The sequence below is a fragment of the Cavia porcellus genome, unplaced genomic scaffold, assembly GCF_034190915.1.
Source record: "Cavia porcellus strain 051 isolate PalLab524CR breed Dunkin Hartley unplaced genomic scaffold, mCavPor4.1 scaffold_1, whole genome shotgun sequence".
NCBI lineage: Eukaryota > Metazoa > Chordata > Mammalia > Rodentia > Caviidae > Cavia > Cavia porcellus.
Window position 1 is genome coordinate 60963014 of NW_026947484.1, and position 16841 is coordinate 60979854.

Below are 16841 nucleotides of genomic sequence, written 5' to 3' on the forward strand. Positions count from 1 at the left end.
TCACCCACCAGGAAAGCCCAGCGGCCTGTGCTGGGTTTCCGATGCTCAGTCGGTTTTCCAGGACTGCAGGTTGAACCCAGAGCCTTGGCACTGAGCTACATCCCCAGCCCTTCTTTTACAGAGAGACAGATGTGTGGCCCTGTGCCCAGCCATAGCTTCTGAATTTAAATGTAAGAAAAAACATAGTAAAAAGGAAAAAGAAAGTCTCAATCCTTCATCCATATAAGTTTTGATTTAGCTGGAGCAGGAATTTATCAAGAATATACATTTATGTTGAACAGTGTAACGAGTTGTTTGCTCATTCCTGTGTGTGCTTCGGAACTGTGACCATCTGAAGTTGGCAGATTAACCCTAACCAACAGAAATGACTACACAGCAGTGCGATCTTGGTTTTCAGACTGGGTGTCAGTTTATTCTTTCATTCATTCAGTAAATATTTGTGCACAAAATTTTATTGGCCAAAGGAAAACTGGGTTAAATAATATGAGATCAAGGAGGACTGGTGGCACATGTCTGTAATCCCAGCAATCAGGAAGCTGAAGCAGGAGAATCACCATGAGTTCAAGGCCAGTTTACACTACATAACAAGTCCTATCTCAGAAACAAAATAATCTCCCTAAAAGAAAAGGCTGTAGTTATCCAAGACATTTCTATGATAACAATAATAATAATCTTATTTTTTCCAGTGGCCCAATCATGCCAGGTAAGCACTGTTACCATTCAGTTCAACATGCAGCTCCTCCAAGAAATACTATATGGGCAACCAAGACAAACTGGCCTCGCAAATAAGAAATGATATTGGAGAGAGATCTTTCACTCCACAAGTGGCAGAGATAACAAGGGAATGGCACGTGTTTCTCCTTGTCCTGGAAAGCTCTGATAATAACAAAGGTGAGGACAGCTGACAACCATTGCTAATTCCTTGTAAATGGAAAAATATCTGTGATGGTGGTGCCTAATCTAGTGTGAAATCTCAAACACATACCAATTCTCAATGCATAAAAAAAAACAAAAACAAAAAAAGAACTGGTCAGGTGTGGTGGTGCAGGCCTGTAATCCCAGCACTCAGACAACTGAAGCAAGAGGATCACTGCAAGTTCAAGACCAGCTTGGGCTGAAAAATGAGTTCAAGGCCAGCCTGAAGTGCATAATGAAACCCTGTCTTAAAAAGAAAATAATTAAAACAAAAACTCTTAAAACAAACAAAAAACATTAGTAACAGAGGGTATGGTGGCACGTCTGTAATCTCAGCACCAAGGGAGGCTGAGGCAGGAGGATGGCTATGAGTTCCAGGCCAGCCTGAACAGCATAGCAAGACCCTGTCTCAAATAAATGAAAGAGACAGAGACAGAGACAGAGACACAGAGAGAGAGAGAGAGAGAGAGAGAGAGAGAGAGAGAGACAAAGAGAGAGGAAGGAGGGAGAAGAAAGAGGAAAAAAGAGAAGCAACAAGAAGATATAACAGAGGCAGAAGGGGAGCTACTGGTATAACATTTGCATAGTATCATGAGGCCCTGGGTTCAGCCCCCAGCACAACCAGATAAACAAGTAAATCCACTTTTTGATCTAGGTCTGGTGGCACACACCTGTAATCCCAGCACTCCAGAGGCTGAGGCAGGAGGCCCAAAGAGTTCAGGCCAGCCTGGCTACAGAGCAAGTTTAAGGCCTATCTGAACTACATAGTGAAACCCTGTCTCAAAAAACAAGCTAACAAAAGACATAATAAAGTAAATTAATTTTTAAAGACCTCACAGCTCCACTGTTTTAAGAGAAAAAAAAAAGATAGAGAAAAAAAACCCTATGCCCTTATACATGCTAAGCACTCTACCCTCAAGCTAAATCCCAGACTAAAAGCATCCTTTAAACCAATCAATACAGGATAAGAGTTTTTTTGTTTTGTTTTGTTGTTTGTTTGCTTTGGGACAGGGAATGGAACTCGAGACCTTGCACTTGCCAGACAGGTATTTAAACCACTGAGCTAAATTCCCAGCCCCAGGATAAGGGTTTTAAAACATCAGGCAACCCATCCGACCCCTCCTGCCTCTGCTAATCCCTGCTCCCTGGTCCCCCATCCCTATTCCCCATTCCTTTTCTCCAATAAATTTTCCTACTCTTTAAAAGAAAAAGGCTTTTGAAGCATATATACAAGTACACAGACATGAGCATACCGTCGAAGAATCCTCGATGGCCTTGTGCAAGTTTTTCAGTTTCAGGTGGCAGGCAGCACGATTCAGATACAGGACAGGCATCTTGCTATTCAGTCTGATGGCTAAATTGTATGCATTAATCGCAGCCAGGTAGTTTTCTGTGGCAAACAATTTGCTAAGGAGACAAAACCCAGACAAGGTGCTATAATAGAAGTGCAGAGATCTCAGGGCAGGTGGGGCCGGCACCTTCCACCTGGGTTCCATCCTCCTGGCAGGCAGAGGATGACACGCTGGGGGGACTGCCCCTCAGGACACAACTCAAGAAGACACCCACCCAGACTCCACTGCTGACCTGGAAGATCTGCAGGCAGGAAGGCTCACCACTGCATGCCAAGGAATGAAGGGCACAGAGGAACACTGACGGATGGTGGCCCAACAGGCACCCAGGACTGGAGAGGGAGGGGAGGAAGGGAGGCAGTGGCAGCACCTATGAGTGCCCTCTACGGGCAATTACCACCTGTAGTCTGCAGTGGGTCTAGCACCTCCCAACCTCATAACCTGCTGGTCTGTGCAAGTTCACTCTGTGAGGTTTGCAGCAGGACACTGCCCCTGCCAGGCTTGACTATGCAAGTCTGTAATTCTACCACTCAGGAGGCTGAGGCATGAGGATCACTGGCTTGTGGGACCCAACCATTCGCTCGCAGGACCTGACCACTGGCAGGACCCAACCTTTGCTCATGGGACCCAACCCCTCCTTAGCAGGACCCATCCACTTGCTCTCAGGACGAACCTTGCAGGGTGGGATCTGCACTGATCTCTACAGCAGTACAAACAAAAATTCAAATAACTTACTTTCCTTTCTCCTTCAGCCACTCTGGGTTCTTCTCTTCTTCCTTTAAATCACCGAATTCAGGAGCATCAGTGTTCATGGCCCTTCGTGCCTGGGCCTGCTTGTACAGCCACTGAAATGAGAGCAGAGTCTTACAAAAGACACTGTCCTGGCTCATCTAGTGTTGTTCTAATAAAAGCCTGAGCCTGGTGCCTTGCAGGATTTTGAGACAGGGTCTTACTACATAGTAGTCCAGGTTGGCCTTGAACTTACTATACGGCCCAGGATGGCCTTGAATTCAGTGGGCCTCCTGCCTTGGCCTCTTGAGTGCTAGGTTTACAGAGGTTCTCCACCATCCCCACCTCCCATCTCAAGTTTATAAATATATTACAGAAAATGATGTAACTGATAAAATAAATACCACATGCAATAGTTTTTCTCTCTGAATAAGCAACAGTATTTTATATTAAACCAGCCTTCTCTCGACAGTATTCTGAGTCAGGCTGGGAGGTGTACACCTGTAATTCCAGCACTCAGGAGGCTGAGGCTGGAGGATCACTGTGAGTTCGAGGCTAGCCTAAAGGGCAGCATGAGACTGTCTCAAAAAAAAAATATTCTGAGCTAAGAAACCTACAAAATGCAGTTTCTCATGAGAAAATACTGAAATATATCCATGGTGTAGCATCTCTAGCATAACAAATGATTAAATTCGAAACCAGTACCCTTTCTGACATGAAGCAAAGCTAGTGCCACGGGGCACAGTCTCACCTCCTCCTCCTGGGCTGCCTGGGACTCACGCAGGGCTGTCGGGAACACGCGCGGAGTGAAGCTGACCGCAATGCTGCCGGCTGAGCGGGGCGCAGGGACACAGTCTTCCTCGGCCAGCTCCTCAGGAAAGATGCTTTCCAGGTGTCTTCCTTTAAAAGCATGGCAGCAGTGAGTACTGTACTTCCCATTTTCCAGCAAGCACACTGACGGCAAATAATTACAAACCAAAGTTCCCTTCTGGAATGAGCAATACAAAATCCACCACTCACGATAGGGCAGCTAATCTATTCCTTTTGTTCCTTGAGTTTGACAAAATTTATTGGTTATGTTAGTAAAGATATTCATCTTGTTATTTCCTTCTACTCGTGTTGACCTTACATTAATATTTCATTTGGGTCAAGAAAAGAATATGGGGCCAAGTGTGGTGGTGCACGCCTGAAATTCTAGTTCTTGGGAGGCTGAGGCAGGAGGACTGCAGCAAGTTCGAGAATAGACTGTGGTAATAATGAGTTCAAGGCCAACCTGAATTATATAACAAGACAAAAGGAAGAAAGAAAAGACTATGTAGAAGAGTAATTTGGGGAGGGGGTCTTTGGTAGGGGCTGAGCTTTGCCACCATCAGGAGAGAACTAATTGAAGCAGACGCTGGACAGCAAGGAGCTGGCCCTTGTGTGAAGGGTGGACGGAAGGTGCACAAGGCAAAGGCAAGAGGACAAGTCAATAATCTACAGGAATAAAACCTTACAGAGCCACCACCACCACCACGAAGAAAACCCCATCAAAAGTAGGTAGACACACATAAAGACAATATCAAAATAGTGAAAAAGATTTGCAAGAAATAGGACTGGGAGTGATATTACTGGCAAAAAATGAATACATAAAACTTTAATACTGCCATTTATAAAACTAGAAAATGGTGTAGCACATGCCAATAATCCAAGTACTCTTGAAAGCTGAGACAGGAAGACTGAAAATCTGAATCCCTTTGGGGTGGTCTAGTGATTTAATAAGACTCCAATTCAAAATAAAAGTTTCAGCCAGGCATGGTGGCGCAGGCCTGTAATTCCAGCCCTTGGGAAACTGAAGCAGGAGGATCACCACAAATTCTAGGCCAGCCTAAACTACACAGTGAGACTCTGTCTCAAAAAGAAAAAAAAAAATTAGAAAGGGCTGAGATATAGTGCTCAGTGCAAAGGTCTTGAGTTCAATCCCTAGTCACAAAAGTTTAAAATTTTTTTATGTAAAAAAAAAGAAAAATAGAAAATCTTAGTAACAACTATTATAAAACTAAACAGATTTCCATTAAAAAAAACTTCAAACCTAGATAACTTTAGAGGCAGTTTTACTAAATTTTCAAGCAACATATATTTCATATCTAATCAAATCATTTCAAAAATAGCAAAAAAATAAAAATTTTTTAAAAACCCTAGCTTTATCATTTGGTGCTAGTGTAGTTTAGTATCAACTCTGCACAAGGGTAGTAGGAAAAACACAAGAATCAGTAAACATCAATGTGCAGGTAAATGAGAAGTTCATTTATAAAATACTAACAAATGGAATTCAGCTGCATACAAACCAACACAACCAAGTGGCAGTTATCACACGTGGAGATTCAGGAATGGTTCTGCAAGAAAAATCTGTTAATGTCCTACACTGAATCTACTGAATAAGGACAGCAGACTGAGTCAGTAAGATTGCCACAGTGGCCACCTTAGTGGCTTTGTGAGTCCATGCCCGAAAACAAAAAGCAACAGAAAGGGTAGGGTGTGGCTCAGTTCCCAGTAACTCAAAAAGCAAAACAGGAACACAGACAAAATAATGACAGCAAATGCCAGGATGACCCACAGTTCTCCTCACTGACCTGAGCATCATTTGCACACAGGCTGAGTTGCTCCAGAGTGCTGCCTGGTACCTCCATGGTCACTGCAGACTGGACCCTAACCCTGACCAGGCAGGGCCTTGCGCCCTGAGGGTCTGGTCCCCAGTCCTGGGGTCTGAGCATCCTAGGTCGGCGGCTGCTCCTATGCATTGCTAAGCCCCAGAAGAGGCAGCGCAGATGGACACTGCCTGGTGTACACAAGGCCTCGGGAACCAGCTAATAAAGAACCTGGTTTGGGGGCTGGGGATTTAGCTCAGCGGCATAAGCGCCTGCCTTGCAAGCAGGCAGTCGTGAGTTCGATCCCTGGTACCCATAAAAACGAAAAAGACAAAAAAAAAAAAAAAAAGAACCTGGTTGGCCCTTGCTGCCAGCACAGAATGGAACTAAACCACACGCTTGGGCAAGAGTGCTGGCACACAGCTGCAACCCCAGGATGGAAAAGGCTGAGGCAGGAGCAGGAGCATGCCTGGGCCACTTAGTTCCAAGCCAGCCCCTATGTATATCAAGGAAATAATCACAATACTAATGTTATAATAATTACAATTTATAAAAACATTACAATAATAATAAAGTAGAACAAAATGTGCTTACAGTGAATCTTAGCTTTTTTTTTTTGCGGTACCGGGGATTGAACTCACAACCTCACACTTGGCGGACAGGTGCTTATGCCGCTTAGCTAAACTCCCAGCCCTAGAAATTTGTTTTAATTAAATCCTAGGAATATGTTGGGCATGGTGGCACATGCCTATAATCCCAGCATTTGGGAGGCTGAGGCAGGAAGATTACAGCAAATCAGAAGCCAGCCTAGGCTAAATAATGAATTCAAGGGCAGCCTGACCTATCTGCTACATAGTAAGACTCTGCCTCAAAAACCCTAAATAAATAAATAAAATCTAAATATTAATTAATGTATTTATTTATTTTATTTTGGCTTTTTGAGAGCCTCCCAAGTGCTGGAATTCCAGGCATGTACCACCACACTGGTTCTTCCCTAAGTTTTTCTAATCATGCAACTTCTCTTGTGTGATCAACCCAAAGTATAAACTACTTACTTGTTTGGGACAGGGTCTCACTGTGTAGTCCAGGCTGGCCTTTAACTCACCATGTAGCCCAAACTGACCTCAAATTTGCAGGAATCCTCCCGTCTTAGTGATATAGGGGAAGAAATTCCCGACCTATTACATGTCCAGTACAAGTTTGTGTTCTCTAAAATCAAGAATGAATTTTAGGAGTAATGGAGGTTAAGAGCAAAAATACTTATTGAGAGAAAGCTTCTGTCTCAGAGACAGAAAGGGTCCTCAGGGTTGCCAAAGATTCTGTCTTTTCTAGGGATTTTTTTAAATCATGAGGTGAGATGGGTTCAAGATGGGGAAAACAGGCAGATGGTTTGCAAGGTGGGGAAACTCACAAAGCAGAGGGGCATGAGGTGGGACAGAACTATGTTAAACCAATCAGATTAATTGTTCAGGTACAATTGACCAAATTAGGGACAAATGGGGAAGCAGAGCATTCTTCTCACGGATCAGTGACTCTTCCAGTAGGGCACTGGGATGGTGACTCCAGGCTTCTCAAGGTGATCCATACTTAATCCTTGATGTTTATACTTGGGGTGTGGTTGCACTTGTTTTGCCTTCCGTCTTGAGAGCTGGCCCACAGCAGGAGGTTCCTGTCTGGTCCTCTGTGCTGGCTTCCTGGAGGGCCCAGCCCTGTCTGACTGCCTCTAACTTTTCTAACTAGCTCAGCTGCCTGTAACCTTAGCTTCTTGAGTGAGCACTATAACTGCAGGTGTATGTCACCACACCCAGCCTAAAATTTAAATAATTTAAAAAGCAAAATAAAAGACAGTGGGCAATGGAGATCTTCTGTAAATGGGAAGGGATGGATGAGATGCAGGGAAGGTGCGGGGAAGGAGACTGAGCAGACCTGAAGCGTGCAGTGTCTGCTCCACAGCTCCCCTGTGGACTGCAAGCGCAGGCAGTGAGCCTTCTGAGGCCAGGAGTCTTTGTGGTTTCTCAGAACCACACACTGAAAACAATATATTATGGAAAGTTGAGAAAAAAAAATATTTGACAAACAGCTGCAATGTTTAACAGAGCAGGGAGAAAAAAACAGCAGTCTTACATGGGAGTGTCAGATTTGGTTTCCAAAACAGCAAACAGAATCTGCCCTTTAGGTTATTTCTGAACATTTCTAGTACTGATCCCACTTAGCTCTTACTAATCAGGGTGTTTTGTTTGGTTGATCTACCTAGCTGTTGTTTTGTTTGTTTTGAGAAAGGGTCTTCCAATGAAGTCCAAACTGATCTCAAACTCATAGCAATCCTCCTGCCTCAGCCTACCCCGAGTGCTGGGATTAAAGGTGTGCACCACCACCAGGTTATTTTTTTGGTTTTTTTTTTTTTTTTTTTTAATTGGTACCAGGGATCCAACTCATGACCGCCTCCTTGCAAGGCAGGTGCTTATGCTGCTGAGCTAAGTCCACAGCCTCAGTTACTATTTGTTTTATGGAATTGGGTCTGGCAGTGTTTGCTATATATCTGTTTATAATTATCCCTTCCTATTGAACTATTCTCTTCACCGAAATGTAGTGACTTTCCAGGTTCGGTTTTAAACTCATTTTATCTAAAAATAGAGCTCCTCATGCTTGTTCCTGAGTTTACACTGCAGAGAACGCTGTTTCCACCTCCTGATTTTTCTTTTTTTTTTTTTTTTTTTTTGGTACTGGGAATCAAACTTACGACCTTGCACTTGCCAGGCAGGTGCTTATGCTGCTGAGCTAAATCCCCAGCCCCAACCTTCTGATTTTTAATCTGTGAATTCTGCTCTGGAGGAAACATGTTTCTTTCATGTAGCATGTGCTGGATCTGCTCCTGGACCCACTCTACCGGTCTGGTCTTTTCCTGGGGAGCTGAGAACATTCATGGGGAAGTTATCACAGAAAGGCACTGACTTATTCCTGCCACTGCATTAGTTTCCTGTTGCAGATTTTCTTTTCCCCCTTTTGCTTAACTGCTCACCCTGCCTGGATTATTCACGGTATTAGTTTTTGGCATTGTTGGCATGATTGTCTCCTAGGATATCTGTAAGAAAATTTTGAAGTACTGGTTTGGTGGCCATGAATTTTTTTTTTTTATTTTGAGACAGGGTCTCAGTTCAGGCTGGCCTCAAACTCATGGCAACTCTCCTGCCTCAGCCTCCCAAGTGCTGGGATTACTTACAGGCATGCACCACCAAGCCTGACATGGTGGTCATGAATTTCTTAAAGTGCTTTTTGTCATGGGAGTTTCTGGGAAATTTTGAGGCTTTCTCATCTCATGCTTCTTTTATTGTGATGGAGTGTGTGTGTGTGTGTGTGTGTGTGTGTGTGAACTAAGGTTTTCAGGTGTTTACAGTGAAAGACTTTGTTAATAGTGTCTGATTTCCAGTAACTCATTCTGGGCATAGCTAGCTACAGACAGGTAGGTTTTTTCTTTCTGTGTTTTGATTTTTGTGACAGCGTCTTGCTATGTAGCTCAGTCTGGTCTCAGACTCATCCTCCTGCCTCAGCTTCCCAAGCGCTGAGGTGAGGATTACAGGTGTACACCACCACACCCAGCTATGCAGGTTGCTGCATGAGGAGTATCTGTGTAGCCTTCTGCCTCTGCCCCATACCACCCTGGCTTGGGAGGGGAGGCTGTCATTTAATTACTTCAGCACCCAGTTCTCTGGGAAAAGAACACAATCGTGTTAATGACACAAAGACAATCTCGATACTGGCACACAGAGGAAACTCTCAACAGCAACAACTATGCCAGCCTGGCAATAGCACCTGAATCAGCAACAATAATAGCATCAAAGACAAACTGAATTTTGACATACCCAAAGAACCAATCACGTACCACTCTAAAAGAGTTCTGTAATTATAAACACTAACACATATCGAATACTGACATAAAGTACATATCTACTAAATGCAACAACTATCCCTGCACTAACAATGGAATTCAATAATAAATACAAAAGTGAGAAGCCAGGCAACTGTGCACTGAAACCTCTGCAAACTGTGACCCAAAACAAACTGTTTCTTCCTTTAAATTGCAAGTGTTGGCTACTGTATTCCATGACAAGTAACAAAGCAGAGGGCAGCACTGGGAACTCTGAAGAGAAGTTGTCTTCTGATTGCTCCGTGGCTCCATCTTAAATAATCACTGCTCTCCTGAGCCAACAGCGGATTAAACCCTTCTATAGGCTGGCACTGTGCAGACTTCCGCCTCCAACTACTGCCTGTGTGTGTGTGTTGGGGGCCGGGTTTCTGGGCACAGCCTCCCACTGTTTCTGCAGCTGACACCCCACCAGCTTCCTGTGGGACTGGTGCTGCCCCCACGGTCTCTCCCTGGTGCTCCGACCCTGCGCGCCTGTCTGTGAATGCCGCTTCTCCCTTGGGAGCCAGCAGGCGCCACCGCTGATTCTTTTCTCTATGCTGAGGCCTCCACTTCCCTGTAATTTCTAGTTTTCCCATCGGTCTCTCCAAGTTCCTGGCATCTGTTTCTTTTCTCTCTTCACCAAGTTGTTATCTTCTAGGAGTCCAGATTATGGACGTGGAGAGGCTGTGGTTTGCTGCTGATCACGACTCTCCCTGCTTAGCTGTTCTTTTCTGTTTGGTGCTCAGGTCTCTGCCCACATTGAAGATTGACTATAAAATTTTGAGTAGTTCTACATGCAGAGGTGCGTCGTGCTGCGCATGGGTGAATGCACTGAGCCCTTCCCTGCATGCTTGGGAGGTGCCCTGCAGAGAACATCCCTGGCTGCACATGCAGGAAGCCATACTGGCCACTGTTTCCCAAGAGAAGCCAAGACGGCTTCCTTCCGTGAAAGGTGAGGGCTAATCCCAGCCATGTGCATACAGGACGAACAGCACAGACAGGCCTCAGTCCGTCCTTGGTGCCAGGAGTCCGCTGGGATCCTGGAGTATGCCCCAGGAACTGGGGAGACTGCTGCCCACCCCAAACAATGTCAACATTCCACAGTCAGGTAAAGATCACACTCTTAGCCTTAGCTTTCTGTTTTGTTTTGTTTCTTGAGATTGGGACTCATTCTGTAGCCCAAACGGGCCCTAACCTTTTAATTCTCCTGCCTCAGCTTCTCAAGTGCTGGAATCATAGGCTCACTCTGCTCTCTTTGCTGTTTTTAAACATCAGGGTCAAAGGCCAGAAGCAACCCTTATTTGCTGAAGACTATGTTTGCTTATTGGGCTCATTTTCCTATATGATGTCAGACAATGTCTTCTAATAAAATTTCTAGCTTGTCATCTCTAAAAAACTAAACAACTGCTCCCAATTCTACAAGTCCACTCCCAAGTCTGTTTAGACTAGACTGAAGCACTGTCTTAGATGCTTTTCTCATTGCTGAGACAAAATATCTGACGCCCAAAATTAAGGGAGGGAGGGTATATTTAGCTTATAGCTCCAGTCCATAATCAGCTTCACAGGTGGGCAATGCAGAGCAGAACTGGTTCATGGCAAGCAGGAGACAGCAAAACCAACAACCCCTTAAGAGCGTTTTTCTGCCCCTTTTATACTGGGACTGCTGGGGTTAGAGTGGTGACAAACCAATCAGTGAGCCAACCACACACCCTTAATCCCAGCACCACACATTCCAGATTCAGGCACCCTTGAGGAGCCTGCCCCTCCCATGATTCCATGAGACTTTGGGGGACATCTACACACAAACCAGAACAAGCACGTTCAGACAAACACACATATGTGCACACACAAGATGACACCGGATCCTTGTTCATTGTAATGCAAAAGCTCATTACTCCCTAAAGAAGGCAGGTGTAAGTTTCATCTTAGACTCTGCATCTCACCTTGGTAGATCAAAACACTGAGCAGTATGCAGACAGAAAAAAGGGTGCATATGGCTTCACCAGCAGGACTCACTTCTCCAGAAAACTTAAATTCATCACTGTACCTTTTGCGGCACTGTGTCTAGATGTCGAACTTCCAGTGAGACTCTGAGGTTTTAATTTTCTTCTTTCTTGAAATGGCTCTTCTCGTCGACTTGCTTTCTGTTCTCTCCGAGCTCCCTCTTGTCCTCCAGTGTTTCTCTGACATTCTTTCCAGGCTTCCAGTTCTTTAGTTGCTTTTCTCCGCTCATTTTCCTTCATCTCCTCTATTTTTTTCCTCTCTTCTTCTTCAATCTGTAAAATTTATGACTAAATTATTTGAAACATATAAAAGCCACCATTTTTAAAAGAAGGAGCTGGAGAATAACTCATGGTAGAGCACTTGCTTACAATGTAACAGCTCTGGGTTCAATGCTGTCTCAGTTACTTCTCTCTCGTGGCTGAGACAAATTACCTGACACTCAAAGTAAAAGTGGTTTCAATCCATACTCTGTTGGCTCCAAGGCAGGATGGCTTTGCAGAGGGGGTTTGAAGAGGAGAACAGTTCATGGCGGGTAGAAGATGGCCAAAGCAACAAGCAAGGGACCTTAACAGCACTTTTCTGCCCCTTATGTCTTGGCTAGGCTACTTAAGGCAGGCAGCACTCAGACCCTTAATTCAACAGCACTTGAGCCTAGCACTGCATCGTGCATGAATCTCAGCATCACACACTCTAGATCCAGACACCTGTGAAAAAGCCCCACCTGTGACTGCATGAGGCTTTGGAGGGAAGTCTAGACATAAGCCACAGCAGATACCTAGCAAAAGAAAGAAACAAAGAGGAGAGAGAATGACATTTATTATAGTAATTAAATATTGCTACATCAAACTTTTTTTTTAAAGATAGGGTCTCACTGTGTAATGTAGCCTGGGCTTGAATTCGCTATGTACCACTGGCTGGTCTCAAACTTGAAATCCTCCTGCCTCAGCCTCCTCAGTGCTGGGAACATCTAAACTCTTGCCATCACATCTGTACCAACAGTCATGAATAGAGCTAAAGTGAGCTAGTGTGGTGGCACATGCCTATAGTTACAGCACTCTAGGAGGCTGAAGCTGAAGGCTGAAGCAGGAGGATGGCAAATTCAAGACCATCCCAAGCAACTCAGCAGGACTCTGACCAAAAACAAAAAACAAAACAAAACAAAGCCCGTTAATGCAGCTCAGCACAAGGGGGCCAGAGTCAGCTCCCACTGCCAGAAAAAAAAAAAAAAGGATGAAAATGTGTAGTGATGTACACACAGGGTTGGGAACAAACAGACGAGATTCTGCCCCACTCTCCTGTGGTCTCTGTCCTCCAGCAAGGAATTCTCTCCAGTGATCACGTTCTGTGCTACCTAGGGCTGCTGCCATGGGCCACATGGAGCTCACGAAGCTCTTCATGCTGGGACCAGCAGCAGAGATTTGTGTTTTACTCCAGTTTGATGAGTGAGGATTTAAATTACGTGATGTTTTGTAGTAATGGAAACTGAACCCAGGACCTCACTCATGCTGTGATGTTTTGTAGTAATGGAAACTGAACCCAGGACCTCACTCATGCTGGGCAGTACTCTCCCACCAAGCTACATCTCCAGGTACTTTTTATCTTATTGTGATGCACGACCTCACTAAATTGCCAAAACTGGGCTCAAACTTGCAGGACCCTCCTGCCTCAGCCTTCTGAGTAGCTGGGATTGCAGGCATGGGCCACTGTCCAATTGACATTGAACAGCGCATCTGAAGTGGTTCTAGAATCAGAACCGGAACCCAACAAGTCAAGCTCCTGAGGGTGTGTTACTGTAATGTGCAGACAGTAGAGCTATGGAACCTGTACCATGGTGGTCTGTAATACCCACAAGACTGACCACTTCCTCTGCACCAGGCAGTACTCAGCGCTCCTTAAAATTCTGCTTCGGTGGCCAGGCATGGTGGCACATGCCTGTAAACCAGCAGTACCAGGGCCAGCACATGATGAGGCCCTGCCTCAAAGGAAACATAGTCTTCTTCTAGAAGTCTATTTTCCTTTTTCTTTTTTGGTACTGGGGATCAAACTCACAACCTCGCACTTGCCAAGCAGGCACTTAAGCCACTGAGCTTGACTATTTTCCTATTGAACTAGAAGACACTAACTTTATTTTTTATTTATATATTTATAATATATTTACATAATTTTTTTTTTTGGTGGTACTGGGGATCGAACTCACGACCTTGCACTTGCCAGGCAGGCACTTAAGCCATTGAGCTTGACTATTTTCCTATTGAACTGGAAGACACTAACTTTAAATCTCACAGAATTTTTTGTTTTTGAGATAGCATCTCACTACGTAGCCCATGCTGGCCTTGAACTCGAAGCTATCCTCCTGCCTCAGCCTCCAGAGTGCTGGGATTACAGGCTTGTGCCACCAAGCCTGGCTCACAGGATACTGAATGGGGCCTTCTTGTAGTCCCCAGATTAAATGCTGTGGTCTGGGTATGGCTGGTCCCCATGAGCCTTGTGTCTAAGTTTCGGTCCCTAGGCTGTGGTATGAGAGGCAGAGTCTAAAAGGTATGGCTTAAACCAGGCATGCTGGCACACACCCATAATCCCAGCACCCTAGGATGCTGAGGCAGGAGGATCACAAGTTCAAAACCAGCCTGAGAAGCTTAGCAATTCAGGGAAAACCTGTCTTAAGAAAGTAAAAAAAAGAAAACAATTAAAAGGCTGGGGACAGAGCTCAGTGTGAAGACCCTGGTATCAGCTCCAGTGCTGAGTAAACAGCAGCATGCTCTAGCAGGCAGTTGTTAAGGCACTGCCCTCAGAAAGGATGGAGATGGCTCTTCTGGGCCCTTGAGCTAGGTGTCTCACAGACATGAACCTAGAATCTTTGGCTTCCTGCCTTCTATGGGACCTCTCACATCAATGAATGGCTTCTCCCATGCTGCCCACCATAGCGCCCTCCCCAGAGCTGAGCAGACAGGGCTGGCTGACCTGTGCTTCTCAGCTCACTGGCCAATAAACCTCTTTTCTTTATACTATTACCTAGCTTCAGGTATTTTGTTAACAGAAATTGGACTAACGCATCCAAATGAGACAAATGAAGCACAAAAGATGCTACTCATTACATGCTCTAAATTCAGAGGGGCACCAGACGTCACCAACAAAACAGACAGGGAAGGTGCTGTGCATGACAATGAGCAAGCACATATATGCTGACAAAGGGGAAGTGATGGCTGAGTATAACCCTAGCTACTGTGGGGGCTCTGGCAGAAGGATCCAAGTTTGAGTCTAGCATGTGCAAATCACACTCTGTCTCAAAATAAAGGGCTGGGATGTAGCTCAGTTTTATAGCACACCTAGGTTTAATCCCCAGTCCCAGCAAAAGAGAGAGTGTGAGAAAGACAGAGACAGAGAGACAGAGTCAGTGAGAACCAGGAGGCGGTTAGGCAGTTACAAGCTAACAGAAGAGGACAACTCCCTCACTCAGTTTAACAGGACACTGTCTTAGTCACTTTCCTCATCGCTGGGCCACAGCAGCTGACGCCCACAACTTAGGCGAGGAAAGATTTATTTTGGCTCACAATTACACTGCTCAGGCAGGAAAGCCTTACGATTATAACACAACTACCCGCCAAAGTGGAATTTTCCTCTGAGTATGTGGTATTGGAGTCAGCTGCTCCCGTTAATTCATTTAAGTATCTGAGTATATACCGTTCACTTGGCAGTGGCTGTGATCAGGACAGAGTTCCAGCTAGCAGTGAGAGTGAGGGCCAGACCAGCTATGGCTCTGCCCCTGGGAGAACCCTCACTCTTGGGTTTTACACACCAGTACCCCTACATCTCATCAGCAGTGGTAGCAACTTCATGGTACAGCGGGTACTGTTGCCTGCCAGTCAATTTTTCCATTTTGCTATTCTTACCAATCGTAATGTGCACACCAGTAGTCAACTATTTCTTTAGTTTCAGAAATGTTTATCTGTTACCATAAGTTTTATATTATCTTGCTTTTTAAAAATTTGGGGGGGCAGTTATTTAGCTCAGCAGCTCAAGTGCTTGCCTGGTAAGTACTAGTTCATAAGTTCCATCCCTGGTACCAAAAAAAAAAAAAAAAAAAAAATATCTGGGGTCTGGGGATTTAGCTCAGTGGCATAAGCACCTACCTGGCAAGCTTGAGGTTATGAATTCAATCCCTGGTACCAAAAAAGAAAAATTTTTTGGAGCCAAGTGTGGTGGTGCATGCTTATAATCCCAGCACTTGGGAGGCAGAGGCAGGAGGATCACTGCAGGTTTGAGACCAGCATGGGCTACAAAGTGAGCTCAAGGCCAGCCTGAACTGCATAGGGAGACCCTGTCTCAAAAAGACAAAGAAAAAAATTGTAAGAAAATAATGAAAATCAAAAGGCTGACAGGTGAGTGCTACCATGCCTGCCTGAGCTATACATTTTTGTGTGTGTGTCTTTTTTGAGACAGGGTCTCTCTGTGCAGTTCAGGCTGGCCTTGAGCTCACTTGGTAGCCCAGGTTGGTCTCGAACTCACAACGATCCTCCTGCCTCAGCCTCCCAAGTACTGGGATTACAGGTGAGTGCTACCATGCCTGCCTGAGCTATACATTTTAAACGGGTGAATTGTATGGCATATGAATTTTACCTCAAAAATACATTGTTGATTAAATCCCTCACCTGGAAGACTCATCAGTTAAAAAGATACTGTCATTATCTAATATTTCATGTATATGTTTTGCTTTTAAGAATTATGTTCATTATTTTAACATTAAAAAGAAGTACAGCAAACCATAGTAACTTCATGATAAGGGATCCTACTAGGCTGACCAGACTGGCCTAGAACTCGTTGGCTTAAGTGATCCTCCTGCCTCAGCCTCCAAAATAGCTAGGAGTCCAAATAGATAACACCATGCCCAGCTTACTGTCCCAACTTTTATACCCTTGACTTTCATACAGCTTTTCAGTTAAGCAGTAAACAGCTTGTTACACAGCAATAACACCTACACCACATGCTGAGTACCACGGTGGTTAGAACTGTCTTCACACCTTTACTCTCACCCCCTTAGAAGAGTCCCAGCAGCCAGCACTTACCTTCATCATGACATTTAATGCATATTTTTGATCTTCTCGTCTTGCTGTAGCTTTTGCTTCCATAGCCTCCTTTGCCCTTGCTTGTGCTTGTACAATAGATTTTTCTCTGATTGTTTGCATCATCTCTTTGTCAACTAAAATACAAAGAACATGCTAACTCAGGATGGCAATGAACTGGTCTGAGATCTACTCACCAAGTGAGCTATGATGAGATCTCTTTTGATGCAACTTCATAAAAAGTGAAGATACA

At 44.7% G+C, this 16841-nt stretch overlaps 1 protein-coding gene across 11 annotated transcripts in view; it reads right to left on the reverse strand.

Moving 5' to 3' along the window:
- Dnaaf4 (dynein axonemal assembly factor 4) overlaps positions 1–16841 on the reverse strand; it is a 74387-nt gene that overhangs the window by 5964 nt on the left and 51582 nt on the right. For 10 of the 11 annotated variants that reach the window (XR_010047617.1, XM_013154735.3, XM_013154734.3 and 7 more), the window contains 5 exons: positions 16592–16725; positions 11572–11800; positions 3745–3893; positions 3000–3109; positions 2169–2322 (listed from right to left, as the gene is read on the reverse strand). Coding sequence is in view for 10 of the 11 variants with exons in the window: in XM_013154735.3 (XP_013010189.2) it covers positions 2169–2322; positions 3000–3109; positions 3745–3893; positions 11572–11800; positions 16592–16725 (776 nt within the window). In the remaining variant the exon portion in view is untranslated. Of the gene's footprint in view, positions 1–386; positions 537–2168; positions 2323–2999; positions 3110–3744; positions 3894–11571; positions 11801–16591; positions 16726–16841 lie in introns of those variants that run through there. The other variant, XM_063249170.1, reaches the window with a different exon arrangement.